Source organism: Pleuronectes platessa, chromosome 21, assembly GCF_947347685.1.
Source record: "Pleuronectes platessa chromosome 21, fPlePla1.1, whole genome shotgun sequence".
Taxonomy (NCBI): domain Eukaryota; kingdom Metazoa; phylum Chordata; class Actinopteri; order Pleuronectiformes; family Pleuronectidae; genus Pleuronectes; species Pleuronectes platessa.
This window is the reverse complement of record NC_070646.1, coordinates 4,885,966-4,913,548: the sequence shown is the minus strand read 5'-3', so window position 1 is coordinate 4,913,548 and position 27,583 is coordinate 4,885,966. Positions and strand designations below refer to the sequence as shown.

At 43.1% G+C, this 27,583-nt stretch overlaps 1 protein-coding gene across 1 annotated transcript in view; it reads left to right on the top strand.

Moving 5' to 3' along the window:
* The first annotated feature begins 1,573 nt into the window (after nt 1–1,573).
* plce1 (phospholipase C, epsilon 1) overlaps nt 1,574–27,583 on the top strand; it is a 71,059-nt gene continuing 45,049 nt past the window's right edge. The window contains exons 1-5 of the mRNA XM_053413415.1: nt 1,574–1,707; nt 4,836–5,120; nt 5,969–6,592; nt 7,119–7,532; nt 7,871–8,080. Coding sequence (XP_053269390.1) covers nt 6,020–6,592; nt 7,119–7,532; nt 7,871–8,080 — 1,197 coding nt within the window. The 5' untranslated portion in view covers nt 1,574–1,707; nt 4,836–5,120; nt 5,969–6,019. The remainder of the gene's footprint in view (nt 1,708–4,835; nt 5,121–5,968; nt 6,593–7,118; nt 7,533–7,870; nt 8,081–27,583) is intronic.

Below are 27,583 nucleotides of genomic sequence, written 5' to 3'. Positions count from 1 at the left end.
CTTGTAAGTCCTCGGCGCCTTGTCGACAACACAATCACCTTTCTGGCATCACCAAAGCATTCGGGACTTAAAACACAATCTGCCTGCAATCCGCGTTTTCGCTGCGTGACTGTTTCTTTGCAGTTGGGTGACCATCACTCCTTTGTGCTCTCACGGCATTCCTTTTATTTCCGTGACCCCCACACAACAAAAAGAAAAAGGGGGATTCCTGCCCTCCCTGGTCGGCTTATTGTGCCGCTGGAATGCCAAAGATCTGGCGCTGAAGCCGAGTGTGAAGTATTTAGCGGAGTGTTTTGGAGGCTCTGGAGGATCAGTGGCAGTTCAGCCCTCGTTTTAATCTGTGCATATACAGTGTCATTTATTCTGTTGCTTTCTTTCTTCTGTCCACTGCTTGTGCAGCATCACACTAAGCCTTAAAAATATTTGTGTAATTGTATATGAGGTGTGCAGGTTATTAGCTGTAACCACTTTGCATGCTTTCCACCTCACTGGTGAGCTCTACCTTCGTGAACTGCTTGTGAAGTTGGAGCCAATCACAAACCAGACCATGAGTCATCGTTTGGATGAGTTGTGAAATAATCCCCCATAAATGAACATTAGAAAAAGGCTTTTATGTGAGGGTGAAGGGCCCCGTTGATTGGATAAACACTGACTAATGACAAGGGTGGGAAAACTGTTCCAGTCCCGAGATCCAGACTCATTAAAACAAAGTGCTGCTCACGACTATTCATTATTACACGAACGGGGCAAATGTTTGCAAGCATGATTTTAAAATGCTTTGAACATCTCAACTTGTGAAAAACAGTGGCCCACTTTGGATTCAGTTCACAGGTCTTTGTCCCTTCATGGCCACGAGATGCCTGAGACTTCAGAGATGTGGGTCTGGATCCACAGAATGTCACACTGCGCCATAATGGAATATTTGAACATGCCCTGCATTGAAAATTGTAAGAATTTATTTTATAGGGTTTTAGCAAATGAGTTTAGCTCTAAATTATACTGTGCATTGTTTAAAGTATGGCAGTTTGATAATAATCTTCTGAGGGGAAAAGTGACTTGCAGACTCAGCAGGTCACTTCAGTCTCTTTAGCTGTGCTTAGATAATCTCCTCTGGCTTTCATCAACGTGTGTGTCCAGGACTGTAGTGACCGACCACAGAAACCTGTGGTTGTGTGGTTTACATGCTTTAATGCCCACCCGGACGGGCAGGTAATCATATGGCCGGTGTTATGTCGAGTTCTGCCTATGGGGGGTTAGGGTTAAAGCCGAGGCGGGAACAGGCACAGCTGATGTGGAAACTACCTGTGCCGAGTTCTACCTGCCTGCTGAGGACGGTAAAAACTTTGTGAAAATTTTGACGGTCTACCGGGGAACTGATATGGTTTTATATATATTTACAAACTTTTAAAAAGCATTTTGCAGTCTAGAAAAACAACAGATGACATAACAGAGACAGGGCTGCTGTGTTATGAATGTCAAAGCAAAACATCTATGCCTGTTAATTGGGTGCACATTTAAAAAAAATGCATTGTGATTGGTTGGTGAACTTTGAGACTGACTCATCCCTCATGCCAGAGAGAGAGAGACAGAAAGAGAGAGAGAGAGCTCTCTCACTCTCCGTCTCTCGCTCAGTTGACAACAAGACAGTGAGCGGGAATCCTGAATCCCTCGGATGACCTGGAGCACTGGATTTTGAAGAGCTTGAATGTGAGTACTGTCAGAAAATTATATTTGAGCTCTAATCGTGTAGGAAAAGACGTCCGGTGGAAAGATGTTGAACAATATTCTTGATAATACAACAAGTGAAGCAGAAGTGATTGAGAGTTTTCTTGGTCAGTGCACTTGTCTCTCTGTGTGACCTGGTTTCCTGTGTGTGTGGGTGTGTGGGTGTGTGGGTGTGTGTGTGTGTGTGTCTGTCTGCGTTTCTGGCCCCAGGCTGAGATTTAGCTTGGAAGAGCAATTTGTTTTCCTGTCCAGGGTCACAGTTCAGCTGATAATAAGAACCAACATCGACCAGTGTGCAGTGTGTGTGTGCTGGGTTGTTTTTTCAGTGTAACTAATTAGTTTATGGTGCTATGTGGTATTTTAATGGCTTTTTCTGAAGCTATTTCTATAAATTGTGATTATTCAATTCAGTCGCGAGGACGACAACTAAATAAGCAGCTGTCAGATCTTACCTCGAGTCTGGATTTGAAGCAAATACCAGCCCGTCGCTAATTTCAGTGTTTTTAAATGAGCTCGATGGCAAACACAGCTGTCTGTCGTGAGCACACGGCTTCAGGGCTTAAAGTTGCAGTGTGCACGTGTTGCTTCGAGCAAACCCGAATACTATGTCAGTATCGCCCAACGGACAGGTTCATGCCCCAACACGTGTTGTTTCACCTTCTGCCCTAAAGAAACAACAACCTCAGTGCACCGGCTACTATCTGTCCGGCCACTGAAGCAACACAAACACACACAGACGGTCAGATGAGTGTGTTTTACATGTTTACAGTCGGATGTTGTCTGATGCACATTTGGTTTTACTGCACCTCTGTCTCGTTTTGCTCCAAAGTGGCAGCTGTTTCTATGACTCTCCTGTGCTATGGATAATCCCCCACTTCATAGTAACTAAACCCAGGATTAATGGCAGGCTATTCCCCGAACAAATTACACATACCAAAGTTGATTTTTTACTTTTTGGTATAGCTGGGAGTATGGGCGAGTTCTTACAGGTTCACAGGAAGCTTGGTGTATAATTATGTGATGGTGTATCTGTGACCTGAGGAATCAGAGTTTAATTTCACAGGGTAACACAGGAGCTGGTGTGAGATACTGAAACAGTTTTGCTTCTATTCCATGCCAGCATTTGATTTATGTGGTTCGACCTGTTAGTCGACTGTGACACATGCAGCTGAGGTTCTTCCAGTTATGGTTCGGCTTGGGTTGCTAAAAAAAATCCTAAAGACGATTCGACACAGGCTTCTGAAAAAGGGGGCTGGATTTTTGATCAGCTCAGCTCTGGTGGAGTTATTTATTTATATGGAAATAAACATGACATGGTTTCTCACCATATTTTGTCCTAAGTGTTGTGAGAAAACGTCTTCAGCACGTCATGAGGTTAAAGGTCACATGGAGTTTGCTCTTAAAAAGCAGTGGAGCTCCTCCCAGGGGTTGATGTCTTTGTTGATGACACTTGTTTTTCAACTCTTTTCAAATTTAAAGTTATCCATTGGATTCACTGGTTGATTTTAATTTGAACAAATTTAATTCATATGTGTGTTTTTGTACTTTTTAGGTTGGTTCAAATAGTTTATTTTTTCACTGTATTATTCATTAATATTAAGTTATTTTCTTTATCTTTTTATGTAAAATTATTTATTTGACAGGGGATCTGGATCACAGGCCACATCTGGGGAAACAATTTAGAATAAGACAAGTCATTTGGAGAGAACTGTTTTGGGTCAGTGGTCAAAGGTCAGGGGAAGTTTACTTTTACCAGTGAGACTCATGAGTGAAGGCAAATCTATCCAATAACCCAAAAAGGGATCTACACACACACACAAACACACACCCACACACACACACATTGTATTTTGGCAGTGAATTAATGTCTGTGGTCATTTGAACCTTTCAAGGCTTTGGGCACTACATCTTCCTGATGACTGGCCACCATTAGAATACCAGAACCACACCATTAGTATGCGTGCATGCTGTGGGTGAGTGGGTCTGTTACGGATGTATTTCATGCTCTGCCTTGCTCTCATGTCTTTGCCCACCAGTGTGACAGAGTGATATGCACACTCTGTTTTGCTTTTGGATAAGAGACATAATTTTTCCGATTTATTGTCGAGCTGTGTGTGTGTGATGCCAGTTACTGCAAACTGGGCAGTTCATTTTCATAGGCATCATTACTTTTGGTCTTTTCCATCTGGCATTTTACTGAGTTTGCATAACTGGCTTCTCTTAAACAGTACGTGCTTTATTAAAGAGCAATAGCCTTGGATTTTTCTGTCCTGGACAATATCAAAATTAATAAAGTGGTTTGAGATCATTGCACTCGAAATTCCTTGATAACGTCAATGAGTGTTTGTGGAGGAGAGAAGTGTCTGCGTATGTATTTATCAAGTCTGTATATATGTTATTGTCTTGCACAACTCAAAGCATGAAACATTTACCACTGATAACACGCTAATGAGTCTCTCTGGAATATATTTTTTAAGGATTCTGGGGATATTTCATCCAACACAGTTTTTCATAATCCTGAAAGTAACTGAGATATCTCCATAAAGGATCCAGTTTTGATTTGAAACTGCTGATGTTGGTATTTTAAAATTACTCATTCATACCATTTCCTTCCGTCCTCAAAGGTTTTCCTTGAAGATATTATTTCAAGAAAACAGCAATACCAAAGAATTCAAAGAAGTTCCTCAGAGAGATGAATGCTCTTATTATGTAGCCACACCGATGACGCAACATGCTTCACAACATACACATCATCACAGGAACTGGTGGCAAATGTGCTTTATATAGTTTTATTCTCATTACCTCAGGAAGTGGACGTTTGTGATGGGTGTAAAATGCTGTGAAATGAATTGTTGCTCCCTTCCCTCTCCCCTCAAATGCAGAATTTGTTGTTTCAGTTGTTTCGGTCACAATGGCTGAGGCAACGCGAGCTGGTTTAGTGAGTAAGTTACAGATTGGAAAGCTGACGCGATGACAGAAGACAGCACAGTGCAAAGTGTTCGTTTATTTTATCGTGATTAAGAACTGTGGTTGGGCTTTTCTCAGGAAAACAAGACGTCAAGAGCCATGATGTCTGATGTGTCTGTGTTCTGTCTGTGTGTCGTTCCCAGGGCCTGCGGTTGGATGACCATGCCACAGATACATGTCAGCACCGATCACACAGGCACACATGTGGCCCTGCATCGTAAGCTGTGGCTGTGACCGTGTTATCAAGGAAATTCCTGGATCCCCCAGGGTCACCTCCGTGGGTTTTCTATCTGCACAAGCTTCTGTTTCCACATCGCGGACACACAAAGCCAATCTGTATGGACGTGCAGTCCCAGTAACTCAAGAGGTCCCTGGATTGCGGTACCGTTGTCGAGCATGACTCACAGTGGATTCACCTGATCATCACAGTAAGTAACACGATGGAGTAATGGAAAACTGAAACTGATCTAGATTGTGTAAACGTGCTGAATTCGAGATTTACAGGAGAGGCTGCGCATGAGAAAACGCAAATGTCCGAGTCACCTGCTCCTTTCCTGCCATTGCTAACACAAAACATAAGAAAAAAAAAATGAATATATGCAGAAGACGTCATTGAAGATGTCAACTTGGAAAGATTTTGGCGAACGAAATTGTCAAGGGACAGCATGAGACTCGGCCGTGTTTTATAAATAAACCCTCCTTCCTGCATGTCCTGGACATTTTCCTGGATTCGAGAGGTTTTCAAAATAAGGGTGACAAAGGTCTTGATGTGCAGTAAACAAAAACACAACACTTGTCCTGACTTGACCCTTTGCCAGAATGTTCCAGACATTTTCCTGTTGTCGTGACCGCGTCTGACTCGGACAATCCTGCAGCTGCGTTCTTCACACGTGAAAGGCAAGCCCCCAGGAAAATGTCCACTCCCAGAAATGCCCTTTAGAAATCTGTTCCTGGCTCTGTACTCTTTCCAGGGAAAGCAGGATATTTAGCTGACATCACTCATCTGCTTGGTAAACACGACTCTGCTATCACCTTTCACTATGCATCGTCTTTGAAGGCTGCAAATTTCATTTCCTCTGCAAATTTCATTTCCCCTTTGTTGCTCTACGGAACCACTAATGGAGATGGAAGGAGTCACTTCTCCGGTAAAAGGAACTTAAGGAGCGATGCCTGAAGCCTAAGTGAAATCAGAAGGTTTTTCTAAATGCTGTTAGCTTTGATTCCTCCTTTTTGACTGTACTCGCCATTAAAAGGTGTTTTTATTTTTATTTTAAAGCTGCAGATACAACAAGGGACGAAACAAACTAAGGGAGACTCCAGAGACACGATGGCCACTGAAGAGAATCCGACACAGGTGGGAGCTGTCGTGCTGACTCCTCCAGCCACCGGGAGCAGAACCAGCAGAGACGCCAACGACAGCCAGGAAGTACGACTTTACTGTGACCAACTGCTTCAGTCCAAACAGAGGAGCAGCCCTTCCATCCCCACATACAGCAAGCTGTCATGTGACAGTGGGAAAGGGGCGACCTTGGACGAGGAATACGTGTGTTTGGATTACAACTCCAAACTCTTGAGTGCAGAGGAGAAACTTTGTCCAGAGCTGAACGCTGGCAAGAGAATTAAAGGAATGACTAACACAGCTAGTTCGATTCCTGGGAAAAGTTTGGAGGGGTGTCAGCTGGACGCCCCGGGAGAAGGTGTGGATGCAGGTGGAAACAGAACTGGCAGCCCTCGCTGCTCCTGCACTGTGTCGAACCTTCACGCCAGCAGCCCCAGATCCACTCCGAGCCCCAACTCCAGCCCGGCTCACAGTCCTCACCTCAGCTCCAGACCCTCCAGGCCCAACCAGAGACACCTCCGCCGCAGCAGCCTGCCTGTGTCCATGCTGCCTTTCTCCAAGGTACTACACCTGGTTATCTGTACATCTGGCTGCTGTGAGGCTATGTTGTGTTATACATGGAGGTTTTAAAACTCTAAATGAGCTCAACTCACTGCTATTTAACACATGCAAATAGGGAAAACTTCCTCATCAATGTAACAATACATATGCAGCAAAACAAAATACACTACAAATACTCACAACTCATTCAAATACACATAACAAATACACATAACACAAACCAAAACCCCCAACACAACCAACCAAATACTCAAAACACAACCAACCATCCACAACTCAACCAAATACTCATAATACAACCAAATCCTCACAACCACATGCAACCACGCCCAAATGCATAGTTGGTAGTGTTGTGAGTAGTTGGTAGTGATTTTGTTTGTTTTCTCCATTTGCATGTTTTTGGTCTAGTTACATGTATTTTCTCAAGTCGCAGTGCTCTGGGCTCTCAGTGCCTGAGTAAAAAACAATCGTACTGTAAAGAAACATCACCATGACTCTTTTAATTTGCCATGTTTTCTTCTTCTAGACATCACCTTACCTCTCATCACAGGGCAGCCCCTCCAGTGAACCAGCCTCGTTGTCATCATCCCCCTGTGGCTTCCCGCTCTCCCACCACAACCACCAGCATCGCCAAAACGGACACATCCGCCGGCACCATCTCAAAGACGGCTACTCAAGTTTGGAGCGGCTCAACAGGAGGCCCCGGGTCAACAAATGCTCCCTGGAGAAGATGTTCCGGCGACGGGCATCTCTGGAAGCCATGACGGCTGCTTTGGGGCACGTGGAGAGTCCGCCCGCAGGAGGGATGAGGCACTGCAGCGTGGGGAGCAGCAGTGAGGAGGAGGACGGAGAGGCCTCCTTAGAGAACACGGACTTTGTGAGGAACCGTAAAGAGCGTTCCACCGTCCTGGTGAGGCGGTTCTTCAAGAATAACCAGAAGGTAACTAGGTCTAAAAGTTGATCTTAATCTTGACCAAGGACCAATTTTCTTGAAACTTGGTCGAATGGTAGGGACTGGGCCAAAGAAGATCTTATTGTATTTCTCTTTGGTTTCGGACAAAAATAGTTTTTGTGACATTTCCCAGGGAATAATTCAAGTATCTTGATTAAAAAATACACAATATCTACGAGTGTGTGCAGCTTGATTGAATTGAAGAGGGCCTATTGAGCCTTAGCGGAGTTATAACTCTACTTGAAGCCATTCTAGTTTTCTTGATAGTCGTCTCCATGCTTCAAAACAATGAAACATGCTGAAATTCTTCCTCTTCTCTCCATCAGGTGACCAAGTCGGTGTGTACTGGAACCAGAGCGATTGTAAGGACGCTGCCGTCGGGACACATCTCCGAGGAGGTGTGGGAGCTGGTGGTTCACCGCAGGATGTGTCGACCCAGCAAAAAGGAGATCCGGCCAATCCTAACGCGTGGCATGGGAGAGGAGCTCCGAGTCTGCAGGGACGTGCTGCGCTTGGTCCGGGTCAAACCACAGCAGGTAAGAGAAGGAACACACGAGACTAAAGATTTCAATCGCAAACAGCATGAGAGAATTCAAGAGCTCAGATGTGCTGTAGAGAATTGGGGGAAATCTCAAATCAGGATTGAAATGCAGTGGCGTTCTCAGGTGTCAGGTCTTGGAGGGTTTATCTTTCACACTCAGGCTTCAGTTCTCACACTCCTGCTGAAGGAGAGCTGTCCTAGTGCATCTTTCCATAATCATCCCGAGCCAAGAATTATCCCAAATAATAAATATGTAGCCGTCTGGGCGTTCATGGCCTCACATCACTTACATTTTGCCTCCAGCTGCAATGCGCTACTTCTTAGTGCTTCTGAAATCTTTACACTCGATAAGGCAGAGGGGTTTACATGTGGTTTCTCTTTTTAAACCCTCGCTGCCGCAGCAGAAAGTAATACTTATTGGAAGCAGGAGAATTTTATGACTTGACTGATTCTCGGTTCAGGAGAGAAAAATGGTTCTTGGATGTTGCTCACCTCTTTGCATTAGAATGTTATGCCTGTTATGCATGACAGACGAAATAATTTGTTCAAGGAATATGTTAATAGACCAAAGCAAGCACACACACACACACACACAGACACACAGACACACACACATATGTCCCAGAGCGCATACACACTGGCTCTTTTGTTCAGGTTAGGCCCCTGCTGCGGAAAAATGATTTATTCTCTGTTGGTTCTGCTCTCCTTATTACTGACAGACTGCATGACTGAGGTGTGTGTGTGTGTGTGTGTGTGTGTGTGTGTGTGTGTGTGTGTGTGTGTGTGTGTGTGTGTGTGTGTGTGTGTGTGTGTGTGTGTGTGTGTGTGTGTGTGTGTGTGTGTGTGTGTGTGTGTGTGTGTGTGTGTGTGTGTGTGTCGCCTGCGCATGGTCTAAGCAGAGTTGGCATCTGTATTAAAGTTATAGCCATGGAAATTGGAGAGAGAGAGAGCGCGAATGAGTGAGCGAGTTAGAGAGACACAGAGGATGGATGAAAAGAGACAGAGAGAGAGAGAGATCGAGTACTTCTCTGTGTTATTATCCCGTTTCCAAGCAAAAGAGAGTTTATTTGCTTTTTTAAAAGAAGTAATTTTTGCCAAAATCACATCTCAGAAGTACTTTTATTTCCATTCAGTTCCTCACCAGTATTAAAAGAGGAAGGGTGCATTAATTTCATGTGTTACATTTTATGACAGTTTTCCAACATGTGCACAGTTGTGTGTCCCTGATATGTGTGGATATGTATTTGTGTGTTTTTTCACGAGAGCCATGATAGAGCCAAGTAATGTCTAAGGTTTCTCATAAATATATATGTAGAGGGGGGGGGGCTTGTACTCTCACACAATACAAACACACATACTCGTGCTCGTGTGCATGCGGCACTGTGGTTTCTGAATTCGTCCAAAATGTTTTTACGAGTCCTGTGTGGTCGTAGAATATACGGGCTGAGTTGAGTCCAAGCAGAGCTGCTTTAATAATGAGCCTATTGAAAACGGGGGAGCTGCCAGCACTTCTCTTGTCCAAACAGCATCTGAGCTGCTGCTGCGACGGGTCAGAGAAGACGCTCTGAAAACACATGAGGGGCCGTGAAAACTTCAAGTTGTCATCATATTAAAAAAAAATACTGTGGGAAAAAAAGGGAACAAGCCAGGTTACAAACAACTGGGAGTCGTGAAGTCACAATCGAGCAGTCCCCTAAGCTGCTGTGAGACATGCACTGCAGTCCAGACATTCTCCTCAGAGACAGTTGCTGCTGACATTTTTCTGGAACTTGTCCTGCCAGCCTCCCCCGAGTAATATGTGCAGAAAATATGGATGTGGATGTGAGACTGAAAGAACACAAATATCAAAAATTCCTGGATGCTCTTCTTTGGTGCCACCTCTTGCCTGAATGTTTTGGAAATGTTCCTTTTGCAAACTTTTCAGACCTGGACTGTCCTCTGTGGCGTTCCTCATATCAAGACCCAGTTTTCTGCACATTTCCATATCTGAAGACGGCTGTCGAAAGTGATTCCTTCAAGTTTTTACATGTTTTATAAGATTACATACAGCAGGTATAAAAACAACACAACAAAGGAATATCTAATCGTATAGGACATTTAAGTCCAATCAGAAAAAAGTACATATTTATAAATGTAAACATGCAAACAGTTCTATTATACTTGCTTGTGTGTTTGAATTAGTTGGGTGGGTGCACACACACACACACACACACACATGCATGCATAGAGGAATGCACACATACACAATAATACCTTATGGTACACAGAGGCCTCCTGTATGCAGTCTGTGAACCTGACTCTGCAGTAATGGCGTGGAGGAGTTTTCTGGAGGTATCCCGTGGCCCATGCGTGTTTATTGCTACAGCTAATGAAGCGAGCCAAAGAACACAGGATCATATGAAGGAGGGACCGGAGCAGGGCAACAGTGGCGGAGGGAGAGAGAGAGAGAGAGAGAGAGCGAGGGAGGAAATTAGATTTAACTGTGGAAAAAGAAGGAAATCTACCATGGGAGTAAAGTGAGATGATGGGGTACGGGGGAGTGGGGGGGGGGGGGGGGGGGGGGGGTCAGAGCGAATAGAGAGAAGAAACGCAAAGAAAGATTTCGACCTGAGCCATTGAGTAATGTTCACGACACACGATGGAGTGTTGCAGTCTCTCACAAGAGTTTTCTAGTTATCCAGAGGAAAACCTCATCTGTGCATCATCTGGAGATAAGTTTGACTCCTTGTCTCTAGATAAAGAACGCAAATGATCGAGTCAGTTCATTGAGACATTTTTCTGGAACCTGTTCTGCCTGTTCCCTCCTAAAATGTCTGTAAAATGTCCGAGTGAGCCGATGTGAGAACTCTGCAGAAAAACTGGAAGAATATCTCAAAATGCATAAGAGATGCCGATGAAGACGAGGAAATTCGAGAGCAAGAAAAAGACAAACTGTTGGTAAATGTCTGGAACCACATTTTTCCAGAGTTCATGTCCGACCACAGCTCAAGTCACACAGATCCTGATCCGGGTGAATCTGTTCAGATACAAAATAAATCTGTTAAATCCTTCTTTGCATTGATCAATGCACGACAGGAGGGATGTTTACCACAGAGGAGGGAAGTGTTTCATAACTTTGAGAAGGTTTAACCATGAAACACACACGCACAGACACACACGCACACACACACACACACACACACACACACACACACACACACACACACACACACACACACACACACACACCTGGCACATTGGAATCCAACAAATTCTGTAACAGAAGCGTTTTATTGCTTGCCTTTGTTGAGTCTTCCAATTAGAGCCCTGCTGAGGCCTTTCATTTAACTCAAAGTGGTGTCAGGCTAAGTGGTAAGTGACCATACACACACACACACACACACACACACACACACACACACAGGCATGCAGAGGCGTGTACGTGCACGTTTCAATACGTTTGCACAGGCAGTTTGTGGTCTGGTGGGTGTGGGGCTGAGAGGAGGACGTAAACATATCGTCCTCCCGTCTGACAGATATGAGTCTTTAGGGACATGAAGACATTCTTCTCTCTGGGGGGATGCCCTGTGCTTTTTCCTGTTTCCCTCAGTTTGACTCTTTCTTACTTAGAAACTCCAGGAATAACTGAGCTGTGGAAACGGGGGGAAATAATGGAAAGTTAGTAAAGAAATGAAAGAATGAGATCGTCTTTAATTAAACTAAAGTTAATTTCCCAACTTAAAGTTTCAAGGTTTTGTGACATGTTAATTATCACGTCTCCTTCCCTGCTGCTGAATTCATCCCCAAGCTCTCATTCATAACCCATTATATTTCCATGTTATTGATGTAGGACTTTCAGATTTATTAGTTATTATATATGATATATATATATATATATATATGAAATTTGTGTCTATTCGCTCCAATGGATGTCATCCTATCACGACTCTGAGTTATCGTGTGGCTCTTGCTTTGTTTTGTGATCGGTTGCTTCACAAAAACAACAGTCCTGACCGCGTACATCATTTCCTGCCTGGGTGGATTAGGAGAGACGCTATCAGTCCCTGTCACAGGACGACTCTTTGGCTCTTACACACAAACACACACACACACACACACACGCACACTTCTTTTTCTTATGCAGTGTCCTCTATTGTTGCTTTCGTGTCCATGATAATAACGTCACATGTGTTCCGATTGAGAATACTTCTATTTATTTAAAAAGATAAACCAGTGACTGCGTTTACATGGACACGAATAATCAGATTTTATTCTGAATGAGAGATCACTCAGATTATGATGTTTACAACTCCTATAGGACGTTATAATGCGATTAAGACCTACATGTCTACACAAGGTTGAAAAACTCCCCCTGTCTTAATTTGATTATAGTTTATTTTCAGATTATGACCTTTAGAAAAAGCTGTTTACGTGTTTTATTCAGATTATTATCTTCGTGGGTTAATATCTCAATTTTTGTGTCCTTTTACAAATTTGCTTTAATTCACCGACGTCTTTGATGAGTCATTTGAATGAACTGACTATTTCCTGGATCACATTATATTGACTTGCAGGTTTATATTACAGTGATAACGTCTCTCTTTTGGTTTAATCAGGTCAGCAAATATTATACTTTCCCAAACAAGAAGATTTAAATATAGATTGTCGCAGCCTGTTAACTTGTTAAACTCATTCTTCTTTGCTCTGTTGAATGTTACCTTCCCTCTATCTCTTTGTCAGTTAAATATCCGTCCCTGTAAAAAATCTCAAAGACCGGTTATTTCCCAGCTGAGGTGATAACTCTAGCAAACACATCACACACGTCTTCGGTACCAATTACAGTTGTTTTCAGGAGGAAGCTTTTAAAATAGAAGCTCCAGCAAATATCCGGTGGTGGTGTCATCCGTTCCCCTGCCAGACGTTGTCATGAGCTGAGGTGGAATTGATTCTTTTCTAGTTGATTGCTCCGGCCAATAGAGTGGATGGTTTGTTAGGAGCCTTCAGACGGAACCACCTGGGCATAGGAAACGCAGTGTATGCATGGAATTATAATCACAGGCCTGTGGATGTGGACAGAGGTTTAACAACGAATAACCCCTGATGCAGCCAGGTGGAGGCTGTGACAACTGGCTGAGAGCTGCATGCACATTTCTACAGGGTGAACCAGGGTTGGAGCGTCTCTGTGGCCTGTCAGTCTACTGCAGGAGACGTGGGGCTGCGTTCAACCCGCACACCACACAGCTAAAGCTTCTATTTAACCATAAACAATGTGATACACAAGGGTTGGACCCATGGCAGCTGAAGACACCTCTCGAGGTAGAAGACATGGGTTTGAATACATATTTAATACTTAGAAATTAGCTTGATGTTACGGTCTGTGCCTTCGCCTCGCCAAGCAGCAGCTGCCACTTTTGTCGGGGAACTATAAACTCCATTGTGTGCGCTGCTATTTGAATACGGCAGGGGACGTCTGGCTAAAAACAAAAACTTGCAAAATGGTGCAACAACGCTTTGAGACGGAACATTCCCCTGCTGTTGTTTCTTTGTGTGTGTCCTCATTAAGGCGTGCAACTGACAAAAAGATCATAACAATGTCATAATTAAAAATCATCCCAATTATAAATCAGTCAACCGACTTTAAAACGCATCCAGAATGTGCCACAGGGAGAAGTTCACGTCTTACTTTGAGCTGGAGGTTTGTTGGTTTAGTCGCTGACTCGGCACATCTACAACATGCCGATCATGTCGAACATATTTGTGACTAAGACGTTCCTCGTTTGGGAAATTGACTCATTAAAAGAAACACAGTGCACCAGTAGAAGGAAGTGGTGGTTCTAATGATCCTCCACTCTGTGGTTGTCACATGGGCCGCAGGTTTATAAAGTTTCTGTCGAGTTAAAACCGCTTCCATCTGGGATTTGGTTCCACGTCGGTCAAACACCTGAATCTAATAAATCTCAAATCAAATCTTCCACATCTTCCCTCAGATCTCTCTCCCGGCCGTCATTACCAAGGAGGAACTTGGAATCGGTTCATTCATTCAGCCTGTAAAAAAAAACATAAACTATAATATCAAAGAAATATAAAAGAAATAGTGTTTTCACTTAAGGAACCAAAATTAGCAGTTTCCGTTCGCACACACACAGACACACACAGACACACACACACGCGCTTACTCTACATGCAGGTCACGCCAATTTGACCTTGTGTCTATTACTCCTATGTTCTCTCGCTGTGTGTTGTGCCACTATAAAGGAATGTGCCGAACAGGCCACTTTCTTACTCAGCTGGGTGTTGGGGCTTAGGCAGGGATTAGAGAGAGAGAGAGTGTGTGTGTGTGTGTGTGTGTGTGTTAGTGTGTGTGTAGTCAGATGTGTGCTTACACAGAATAACAGGGTAGGACAGTACATATCTGCAAGCCTCTGTAAGGAGTTCTGTTTGTCACAACGACAGCGTGACCTCTCGGCTCCTTCAAACAGGAATCTGTTGGTTTTTAATGGAGGTTCGGTCGAAGCGACCACACAGACGCACACGTGGCCGCTGCTCTCGCACTTTTGTCCGGGCAAATTCCGTCCGTTTGCTTTTGTGGGGTTTGCAGAACGGTGTGAAAACTGCGTGTGAGTGTGTTTTTCGCTGCAGGCCTCTCGCATCCCGGTGACATTGTGGGAAACGGGCCCCAGAAGCTGGGAGAGCGGTCCCCTGGTCCAGAGATCCAGCTCCGAGGCCGTCGGGCTGCGGGTCAGGGACCTGGTACACAAACAAACAGCAGGAGATTATTGACCCCCCCTGAGGCGAAAACACAAACTTCTGATATTACACGGCCTATAGGGGCCTTGTTGATTTGGACGATGCTGTTTGAAATTAATTATATCTGTTATTATCCGTTGAGGCCCACGTACAGTTGGAGAAACATCAACAATGACACACAGACTTGAATTTCCTGTCACAGTGACTAGCTCCCAACAAACTGTTGTTGTTCTTTGGCCCTCGCCCTGTTTCATCACCCTCACGTGACAGTCGGACTACACGGCTGCGTCATGTGTCAAACTGTTTTCTTCCAGTGATGCACTCCCATTACGGCATGGACGACAACAACACCAATAAACAACATCTGGTTTTATTTGTATGGAAATTGAGCAACACACCCACAAAAAACACCAACAAACAAAACTGCTATTGTTGTTGTTCTCAATGATTTAACACAATTGATGTAAAAAATAGCAGCGTCACCCCCCTTTCCTATAATGCTTTGACTCAACCAGGAGGGATTAGAGCTTGTTATACAGAAACAGCTCCTGCTGTTAATGATGGAGCAGTATCAAAGGGCAAAGGTCAAACTTCTCCAAAGAAGATAAGAGTGACTTTGTAGATATGACTCATGGTTTGATATCAAACATTTATTAGACTTCAGGATAATAAGGTTGATAGTTTATGATCTGAGTTGCTGAGAGAAGTGACACATGAAAAGTCGGCCTTTGGTGCCACCTGCTGGACAGAGGATTATCTTGTGCCGCAGATGAGAAGAGATGAGATTGCGTAATATGTTTGGCATTAACCTTATTATGTTATTATTTGGTGCTTACATTTTTTTCTGAATTGAATATCTTTTATTGTAGTTCATTCATTTTTTTGCCATGAATCAATTGAAGCACTTTGTAACAAAAGTGTTATACAGATGAAGTTATTATTATTATTACAATTATTATTCTTATATACATATCCACTAGGGGGCAGCAGACTTTTTGAAATGAACAGGGCCTTTGCTGTTGACAAAAGGAATCTTGTAAATATTGTCCTGTAGTTCTAGTTTGTAATAAATCCTGTGTGATGTGTACAGATAAAGATGTTGTGTTTAAGTTCAGTGGCTGCAAAGTGTGTGCACGGTCACATCACACTGTATCACTGTCCTCACTCACATTAATCTAGTGCCTGTGTGTAGTTAGTGCAGTAACTGTAAAATAAATACATGAATCTGAGCCGTGATTACCGGCTCGGGAAGCTGCAGCCTCTTCAGCTGAGTGTCCGGCAAAGAAATGCAAAGAGGGCCGGCCGCTTTGTTCTGGGAACCACTTTGATGTCGACTGGGCTTGAACCAAATTAATTTTTTTCCACTTGATTAAGCAGATTCAATGGGACATTATGTTTTCAGTTAGGTGTGAGAGAAGAGGAAGAACCTCGCTCAGCCTTTGGTTTGGAGGAAGATTAATTTTCTTCCTACTTTAATAGTTCTTCCGTCCCTTTGTTTTGAAGATGATATCTGAAGAACACTTCACGTTTCTTCAAATATGCTGGAAAGGTTCAGTTGAGGATGAACTGATCACGGCGGCTATAGCCTCAGGAAACAGGGAGTTTGTTTGAATTTGCACAATTGTTCATTCAGACCATTGGGTGAACTGATTAGAATTTGATGGTCAAAGGTCAAAGGTCACTATGTCTTGTGAATGCAACATCTGAGGAATACCTTAAGTGAATTTATTTGTCCCTCACAGATGAACTGGTTAGATTTGAGTGATCTCAAAACACATTTTTAGGCATCTTAAACATAATATCTCAATCTGCTTTTAGAGAATTTCTTCCACTTTTGACCCAAAGATGAACTAAATCTATTTCATTGGTCAAAGGTTGATGTCACAGTGACCTCATAATTCTGAAACAAGGTACAGTATGTAGATTGAAACTGAAGGATGGTTATTATAGATTTTAATTCTTTTAATAATTCTATGAATACAAATTAGGTTTTTTAACAGATGTTTGTAAACTATATTTTCAGCTTTAACACCTCAACGTAAACATCAAGGTCAGCGTGTGCTATACACTACGGCATAAAGACAAAATGATAAAGGTCGTAGTTATTAGAATGTGAAATGTTTTATTAACGCAGACACTTCATAAACACTGGTGATCATGTTTGTCATTTCCCTCTGAATCTGACCTGTGTCACTGTAATCAAAGAATGCTTCTGTTTATGTTTCATACTTCTCTGTCGTTCTGACTCTGTCTCCAGTGAACAGTGTCCAAAGTGTCAACAGAGCTGATACGTATAATAATAATATTAATACTCCAGAGAGCTGTTGGCATCAAGTGAACAGAGGAGGAAGTGGTCGTATCTCAGTCGGTTGGTTTAATGGTGACTTGTCCCTATGAAATCAGCTGGAACGTGGATATTGTTTCATTATGACGCCTCACAGGTGATTCAAGCTCAGTGGGACAACAAGCAGGTTCTCCATTGACTTCTGTCGCCATATTTGAGTTTTTTATGGCGGTGGAAGCGACATCAGAAAATAAAATGGCACATAAACACTTAACAGACACATTTGCTGCTGTGATTTAATTGTTTGTTGTTTTTTAGGACAACCTCTCAACCGTTATAAAGCGTTAGACATAAGGCACGAATTAATAGATGGAGAAAAAAATGTTTAGAGTTTTTTTTTTCCATCTCGCTGAAATATGTAGGGATACGTGATATCTTTAAAAAAATTCTGTTTAAAAAACTTGGTTCAGTTTATGTCGACAAATGACAAAACACATCAGCTCACATGCATCCTGCTCATTTCAGAAGACAAATCACAGTTGATTAGGACGTGTAGGAAATAGCTTTTGGCTGTTTGGAGATTTTTATTTGTGTTATTTATTCTCGGTTTACATATTTGACATAGTTTTCTTAAAATACTTATTATTGCTACTGCACAGTTTCATAAGAGGGAAACGTTTTCTGACATCCCCCATGGAAGCTCTTACGTTATCTCTTTGTATATAACGATGGACGACATGACAGCTCCCCAAAAGCCAAAGTGTGTGGTTGCAGTGAAAGCCATGAACCCTGCCTCCTCCACGTTAGGGGATAGGACATGGACAATTACATAAAATACTTTTCAACCATCTTCCTGAGCTTGACAATGTAGCTGTGTCTCAATTAGAATTTCTTCAGTTGATAAAAAAATTATCAATAGTCGATAATCAGGGTTCTGTGTGATTCTTCTTAATCCCACCACAGAGAGGTTATTTGAGTTTTCTCAGACGCTGTTTACACGTGGGACCGGCTCCCAGAGGACGATCGATTGAGACCTCGTCTTCCAGTGTCTCGTCCGTCTCCGTGTGTTTAGAGTGAGCTCTCTGATAACATCTCCTCTCCTCTGCTGCCGGGGTTGTTGGCAGAGCATGTTGCCTCATAACCTAATATGGGGGTTCCCTCGGTCGCCCCTCCACCTCTCGTCTCTCTCTCTCACATCTGTATCTCTCCTGCCCATCTTTATCTCTCTCTTTCTCCCCTTTTTCACTGGCTTAACTGATGCGGAGATCTGTCTCCCACTCCCATTCTTCCTCCCTCTCCCTCCCTCTCTCTCTCTCTCTCTCTCTCTCTCCCCCTCTCTCTCTCTCTCTGTGCTTTCTCTTGCTCCAGCGTCCTCTCTCACTCCTGTAAGTGTGCACACAGACTGAGGGGGATTAGCACTTGGTGGCTTTTCTTCCATTTTCCTCCATGTAATCGTCTTTTTCTGTGCTCCAGTAAGTAAAAAACTGTTTTTACTTCGCGGCTCCTGCTGAACTTTCTGCTTCCAGCCTCCTTTTCATTCATCCTGTGTTGCGGCTGTGATGACCTGGAGTTTTTTTAGATCCTCCCGTCTGTTTGGTCAAGATTTCCCAGAACGGACGTTATCGCGTTTCTGTTCTGTCGCCTTAAACCAGGAGAGAATGTGATGTGACATTTATAATTTGGGATAATGGAACCTAACTTTAAGGTGTTGGTTAATGCTGCCTCTGCAGAATCTAACGCCACAGAATGAGGTACTAAAAGGATTAATGCATAAACAATTTTATTTGTGTCCACCGGGAGTAAATATTATTTCTGCTCAACTTTCATTAGTGGAAGTCCCTCAGCAGTCTTATCTGTGGCTGTCTGATCAGGCCTGTGTGCTGTTATGTAGCAGAGAGCGGCGGCGGCTCGTTGTGCTGTGACATCATGAGAACTGTAAGTGGGGGGGCTGGCGTGGAGGGGTCCCACTGGATGCTCTGGGTAATGGGTTCCAGGTTGTTGTGGCCCTCACCATGACCCCGTCGCTTTTTTCCTCTCTCCAACTCCTCTGTCATAATTCTTTCCCACTGTACTTCCTCTAGTTTCTCCAGTCTTGTTACTTCGATTACATTTTTTTGTATCTTATTCTCGTGCATAGTTTGTATTTCTCTCTAAGAAGCTCCCCTGAGGCTGAATCTGAATTAAATCTTATTTACATAGCTTTAATTATGGAGACAAGGAATCAAACAAACTGTACAAACCTTAACTGATTTATTTCCACCACAAATTAAGCATTTCCTTAGGACTCTGTGCAGAACATAGTATTCTCTATTCTCATTAAGTTTGACTTTTCCCATACGAACTATGTAGCAAACGTATTTCATATGGTGTCTCATTATTATGGATGATTGCAATTAGGGATTGTTACTGTTACAACACTTATTTTTTATCCTTTTCATCTAATCAGTTCTATTTGTTATTTTGAAGAAGAAAAATAACCAATTAGGAACAGAATTAATGTTCTTTTATTTTCTCATGTGATATTTTATACTTTTACTGTGTGGTTAATTACCATCAGAATCTAAATCACAGAGCTCACCCCGGTTGTGAGTGATCTCAAGGTACAAGTGTAAATCTCTGCACGACAACTCAAATGATGCTCTGACAGTTTCAGATTGAGTTCCTCGAATGCCACCTTAACAATTAGCTAATGGTCATTTTAAATCATCCACCCGTGTCTGTATAATTATATCAAATCCCAGAGGCAATGACTCATGAACTAAGTTTCTCCGTCTGTATTTCTCCACCTTTACGTGCAGTGAACCTGTGTCGGCATCAACTGTGACATTTAACCACACTTTTAAACATTGTGTGTCTGTGTGTGTCCGTGTTTGAGCTTCAGTGTGTGTGTGTGAGCTGCCTCGCCCCCTCGAACAGGGAAAGAGAGAGAGCGAGAAAAATCATTTTGAGAAAATGCATCTTCTAAAAATTTGCAAGATAACTCTTATGTAGCAATAACAAAACGGAAATCAAATTTGGTTATTTTCATATAGACCATAATTTGTAGTAATAATTAATATTGTTCTTCCTTATTGTCCTTTGTAGTCTCTCTTTAATCTAAATTAGATTATTTCGTCCTTTCCTGTCATTCTCTTTTCTCTTTCTTTCCTTCTCTGTGTTCTCCTCATCTTTTCTTTCTGACTCTAAAAGGAGATGATAACCAGCTAAATCCACCACAGGGGGAACATCTGTCCATTTCTTTTCTCGTCTCTGCTTATCTCATCTACAAGAGAGTGAAGTTGTTGTTGTCTTTAGTTTCTCCTTCATAACTTCTGTGCGTTTCTCACTGCTCTTGACACACACACGCACATCCACACACACACACAGAAACACACACAGTACACACCATAAGCCCTAAGCTTGTTAAAGGTGTGAGCCTGTGCCCGGAGGTGGGCCCTGCTCTTGGATCTTGGGTGAAACAGCTCCTTGTGACATTCAACAGGGGATTATGATTCGAGTCACCCACGGCCTCCTCATTTCTCTCTCCCCTTGTGTTTTGCTCTCTTCACCTTCTTTCTACTGCACTCCCCCTTTTCCTTTTCCTTCTTCTTTCTCCTCCTCTTCCTCATCCTTCAATTTACACCTTGTCTTTCACCTTCTCCACCTTCTTGTAGAACTTCTCTTGTGTTAATAAACCTTCCTCAAACCTTTAATAGTCTCTATCCTTCTATCATGGCTTCTGTGATTTACTCTCTTCCTCCTCTTCATCATTCCTCCTCGTTGCCTCATGTTCTTTCAGATTTTCCTTAATTTTAGCAAAGTTATTTACGGATCTGTTGTGATTTCCTGTTATTGGATAAAGGACCTAAACTACAAAGCTGCTTGTTCTTACCATGTTACTGAAGTTAAAGCTTTGAAATAAACATGTAAATCTGTGTTATATACATTAAATAAATACCGTATACACCCTTTTAGATCCTCCCACAGTTATTATATAGAATGTTTTTATTACATTTTTCATGTAATGGCCAACGACTATGTCAGTGTTATGGGAATCCCAGGGAAAACAAGGACTTTATGGGTTTCCCCCCCCTCCCACACACACTCGACATCCACATTACAGTTACAGCACAGTACAGCATGAGTCTATCCCCCAGAAATGTTTGCATCAGACTCCGCCCACTGAGCCACCGAAGACGTGACCTAAGACGTGTGGGGTTTTCTTTTCCAGACTTACCCTCCTCTGGTTCCTGTGTGACCAGCCCTAGCAGTTTTCAGTTTTCATAGTATTGATCTCTTTGTGTCTCTTCTGCCTCGTGTCAGTCATTTCCTGTTTGCCCAGTGGAGCGGATGTGTATGGTGAAGTAAACGGCTTCATCCCTGTAATGTGGCTGAAAATACTGAATCCCTCAGAGAGATGTTTTGAAAATTAGACATAACCTATTAGAGGATCATCATTTTAATGCCTGGCAACACGTTTCCCATTCCTGTGAACATGATATATCAGATATGTCAGAGGTCAAGTTCACAGGGACCTCATGTTCTTGATAATGTGATATTTCAGGAACACCTAAAAGAGAATTTCATTACATTTGGCACAAACAATCACTTGAGTTTTCACAGAACTCTTTTTTATTCTTTTTGATTACATCATCTTAAGAACACTATGAGAGAATCCTTTCAAATTTTGCACAAATATTTATCTGGACCGATGGGCTGATTAGAGTTTGGTGGTCAAAGGTCAAAGGTCACAATGGCCTCACAGAGCACGTCTTGAACTTCTTGAACATGATTTCTTAAGGCTGCCTTTTGGGAAGTCATTAGTTGTACTTAAAGATAAACTGATATGATTTCAGTGGTCAAACGTCACCTTGACCTTAATGATTCATCAAAAAAATGTATATTATAACTGGAACTGCACTGGTTGACAGAGACAACCACACAACAGTGATTCTAGTTATTTATACCTCGACCATTGTTTTTTAAGTGCTTGATTGGTTATGCATATGATAACATTGCAAATATTCAGACATCAGTCTTTCCTTTATATGCATCACTGACTACAAGCAAGTGGACCACCTACACACACACACACACACACTATACATTTACATACACTCATATACAACTATGCATGTTGTATATGACATAAACACAGACAATATATACACGACAGAATCTGACGGTATGGGAATCTGTTTGTGCATTCACTTAACTATAGAACTCTTTTGACTTTGTGAGCTGGTGCGCACACACACACACACACACACACACACACACACACACACACACACACACACACACACACACACACACACACACACACTCTCAATTGAGCGCAGCGTTCACTCAGCCCGCAGTGAGACAGTCCAGGCTCAGGCTGCGGCCAAAGCAAACATTACCTTGTGGAGACAGGAGCGGTAGAAAAGGTCGGAGCCAAAGAGGACGGTGCAGAGAGGTTGTCTGTTTCTCGGTGATACAAACCAGGATTATGGGAAACTGGGGAGTGGTGAGCAAGTGTGTGTTTGTGTGTGTGTAGTAGACACAACTGAAAACCACTCATGTTCAGCCTCAGACGTGGGGACGTCTGCTCGGCATGTTTGGCTGCTCTTGGTTTATGTCTTTTGATTTAGCTTGTTCCGTCGAGGATGGGTAGGGTTAGTGGGTTCATGTGTAGAGTCCAGAGCGGGTGAACATACCCGGCTCCTCAACCGGTTTACAAATAGTCTAGGATCCGTTGATTTAAATGTGCATGTCGCATTGGGTGGGCAGGATGAGCATTTCCCCCATTTCCCCCTCGCGGAGCTTTGTCGGCTCCGTTTCCCCAGCATTGAAGCAAACACGCCGTCTGGGTGATATGATGGATTTCAGGAATACGTGGCTTCCTCAGACCTTAATCTTCCAGTGTTGTACAGAACGGGGAGAACAAAGCTCGGTTCCACTGAGCTCTCATCCCTCAGCAAAAACCATTTGAGTTTGGCACAAGCACTGGGGAGAAATGTGCAGAAGAAGATATTATATCATCATCAGTTGATGACACTTTTTGAAACGAGCTCCTCCAAGTGGCCTTTAATGTTCCCCTCTTAATCTTTAGTGTTTTAAAGATATAATATAAGCAGGAAAGAAGTTTTTTTTTGAGGAGGAGGAACTAAAAGAGAATTGTGCCACATTTGCAGCTTGTGTCATCAGCAAATGTCCTCAAGTCGTATTCGCTTGTGCGAAGAAGGAAGGAAGGGTTAAGAGTGACGTCTCTCCCAGTGACCTCAGCTCTGAAGCCAGACCAGAATAACAGACCCCCCCCACCCCTCACTCTAACCTCAGCTAACCTCGACCCTCCACGTTGCTTCTAAAAGTGGATTTCAGCCTAAATGATGCTTTTCTGTTCCTTCAATGCCACCGTCGTGGGAGAGTACAGTAGCGGGGGTGGAGAGGGGGTGGAGAGGCTACTACTGCACTGATATGTCTCATCCCATGTGAGCATTTAACAGCACGATATCAACACTGGATCTTAATTTGTGTCTTGTGTGTAAGTGTTGTTGTTTTCTGGTACACAGACACACTGACCTTGCCGAGACCAGTTGTCCTCGTGGGGACCTAATGAGTCCAAACAGCATTTCTGAGGTCCTTGTTGAGGTCGGGGGTGGGTTGTGAATTGAGATGAGGTTATTGGGAAGGGGCTAGGGAATGTATTTTGTTAATAGCAGAGTGCATACCTCCACCAAGGCACGACAACATGTCAACAACACCTGTGTCACTCAATGTTAAGAGGAAATTCCTGGATCTGCGCCTTTCAACAGATGTTGGCCGAGGTAAAGAGTATCTTCACAAAGGTGTGTGTGTGTGTGTGTGCGTGTGCGTGTGCGTGTGCGTGTGCGTGTGTGTGTGTGTGTGTGTGTGTGTGTGTGTGTGTGTGTGTGGGCAGCAATCGTAGGAGCGAGGAAACGACACAGTCACACACTCCGTTGCATCATTTCACAGACAGCTGAGCTTTATTGTATCATGACACAAACATGTAAGAATAACGAATACGATTATTTAACATCAATATTTTATTTATAGTTATTTATTTATTTATAGAATAGCCGCTAGCCAGTTATATTGTCACATGTATTTTTCCAGTGATACAGATATTTAATATTTTGTTCAGGTTGTGTCTACTTTGGTTGTTTGCTCTGATCAGCAACCTGATAGTTTTGTCACATCAGAATTATTGCTTTGACAAAGTTATAGAATAATATGATTGAGGTTTTTGATGTCATGATGTTGCACAGCCTTCCACGTGCGTGTGCACAATAATGCCCAGTAATTTAAGAGGGTTGTGTGTGTGTGTGTGTGGAGATGGTGTCAGCGTGTGAGTATGTGAGTGTGTGTGTGTGTGTGGAGATGGTGTCAGCGTGTGAGTATGTGAGTGTGAGCAGGGTCGGTCATCAAAGTAAGGAAGTCGACATGTGGGTGGTTGGATTTCAGTCTGACGGCCTCGGCCCGCATGAATCATAGTGTGTTCGCATGTCTGCATTTTAGCATGTGTGTCATTGCGTGTGTGCATTCCAGCTCAAAGTTCATTAGATCTGCATGGTACCCCATAGCCCCCCCCCCCACCCCCCCTGTGCTAATCCCTTCCCAGAATGGATGTTGCCAGGCAGAGAAATGACCCAGTGGAGCGCTAATGTGGCTTAATTACAATCTAACTCTTAACCGTCGGTTGTGAGGAAAGTCTGCCAGTAAGTCATCACTTCAAATATCTGTGTTTGGTGACTCATAATGGTTTTATTCAGTTTTAATTCATGCAAGGGGGGAACTGGTACAGATGGGAACAATCCCATACGTTTGAGCCCTGTGCTCCCTAACGTCCTGAGGTGTCAGCAAGCTTCCAACAAACAGGCACATGGAGACAGCGGATTGGACGGTTGGATTGGTGATGTCATGTTGCAAGTGGTTTAACAGGAAGAACTGTCACATAAGTTCCTGTTTAGACTTTGACACAGTTTTAATTAGTTCAGATTAAAGTCGGTTTCAGATATGAAGTCTGGAAAATGTCTTGAAAATTGGGTCTGGACAGATCATTAATTTGCCTTTCAAATATGAGATTGTTTCCGGGTCAGATGCATTCACAACAGCAGGGTTTATGTTTACAGCATATTTCATTGTCTTGAAATGCATCTTCGTCCATCTTCCCCGTGTACACCTCCTCTTTTTCATCCTGAGATATTTGTATTCTTCCAGTTTCACGTCCTCAACTCACCCCCACCGCTCACTCTGACATTCCCCAGACACTTCACTAAGGGGCTGCAAGAAAAAGTGCCTGAAAACATCCGAAGCGACTAACTCCCACGTTTGCGTTCGCACATACAGGCCCTCTGGAAAAGTTCAAATAAATATCAGCCTGAACTGTGAAGGAAGATGAGCTGGTTTCCAGAGTGGGCGTGGGGGGATTTGCATTTTAAAAGCACTAGTCCCTCAAATCAACAATTCCAAACTGTTGCTTCAACGTGTTTCAAGCAGCAGTGGAGAAACAGGAGCGGTTGATGACCTGTAGAATTTGAGTGTCCACTACACAGTGATATGAAGTTGCTGTAACTTACTGTAAGTGCAGCTCAATCAGTGATAATTTAGCTGAAGCCATCAGCATTTCCTGTGCACATGCAGTGAAACATGAGCTCCAGGGCTGCGTCAGTGGCAGTTGACTCATTTAGCTGCAGCTCTGCTAAGTGGCTGAATGGGAGGAGCAGTAGTATCGTAACCCTCCAGGAAGAAGGACCCAGTACACATAGAGACATGTACTTATGCAATTAGGGCTGAAATTTAATTACTGTGCTCGTTGTGTCCCTCTGCCTGCCGGCCTTCATTACAGTGACTGGTTATTTGCATTGAGATTGAGCAAGTACTTGAAATGAACGATCAATGGTGTTGATTTATTTGATTGTTTCCCATTAATTGATTTGAAATCCAGTTTTTATCGTGCTCACTCCGTCCATTGCCTCACAGCTTCCCCCCCCGCTCCCTTGTGCCTTCAGGAGAACACTTCCATTCTGTCTCAGTTAGTTATGGATTCACTTGTCTTGTGTGAAACCCGAGAATCACTTCAAGAAAAAACCTCTGGAACGTCTCCGATCTTTGGATGCATGAAAGTGGAGGTGCAGATCCGTGTGTGTGTTTGTGTGTTTGTTTGTTTGTGTGAAGACAGCTGCTCCGTGTCCCTCGGAACCAGCTTCACATTCCCCACAGTGTTCTTTCAGACTTTGTGAAGCATACACACACACACTATGTGCACACACACGTCTATGTGCACACACACACACACACTCTCACACTAAGCTCTTATCCCTTCATTAATCACCTTGTTCAAGCTGCAGGTCTGTGTGTTACAGTTGAACTAACATTGTTTAACCTTTCCCGTCTGAGGAGAGAGGATCGTTTTCAGATGGTTTCATGGGGGAGAAATGAAAAGAGGAGAAACTTTAATGATTTAATAGCAATGTAGCTATTCTTCAGTAAAATGTCTTAAAAGTGACCATATATATATATTTACTATGATTTATACACACAAATACAAACTCCACTATTACTTGTTGTGTTTGGCTGTCCGTAGTCATTCATTCCAGTTGTGTTGCTAAAGGTTTCAAAGTTTCTCTGTCCAGAAACGTTCAAGTAAAACTTCTCGACCCCAGTTCCCTGTTTATCAGTAATCAGTAAGGACTTTCTCGTGGAAATGTGGAGCAGATAAAAAAGGCATGAGCTCTATGTTGTGGAAAAACAGGGTAAATGTCGCAGACTGCACGTCTCTGCACCGTGTCCAGATGCTGATAGGGAAAGTCAAGTCTTTCACTCTGAGCCAGTGAAGGTTCTGGACAAGGAAAGACCAAAAAACACAAATCTATTGAGAAGCTACTAGTCCAAATGGGTTGAATCCCCCCCCCCCCCCCCATGCCTCTCCATGTATAAACGTGCAGGCTGGCATGTCTCCTTTCCCTGGAGATGGCCCCGATCTGACAAGAGCTGAGTCTGCACCCCCCCAGGCAGGAAACCCATCCCATGGAGAGAAGTAGTTGTGTGTTTGTCTGTCTGTGTGTGTGTGTGTGTGTTTGTGCATATTATGCCACAGCACTGCCAGCCTGCACGAAATATGTCCTGGACATTTTGACCCACCCCCCATCAAAGAGGTCATGTTTTCCCTTCTGTCCATTCGTTTTTTTGTCGGTAGGATTACACAAAATAAACTCCAGGGTTTTCCAGGAATCTTGGTGGAGGGATGTGTTGTGTGACAGGGATGAATCCATTATATTATACTGGTTTGGATCAGGGGACAGATCCGGGATGTTTTTCAACGTTTTCAACATTTCTCCAAGGATTAATTATTGGTTCTTGATGGAGAAAACCACACAATTAGAGATGGATATCTATGAGTGTGTGAAATATTGAATATGAGGAAGCTGTGGGCTGAAGTATGCGCTGTACTGAGAGCAGTTCTGGTTAAAAATGCAATAAGCGACTCTTATAGTGTATATATTT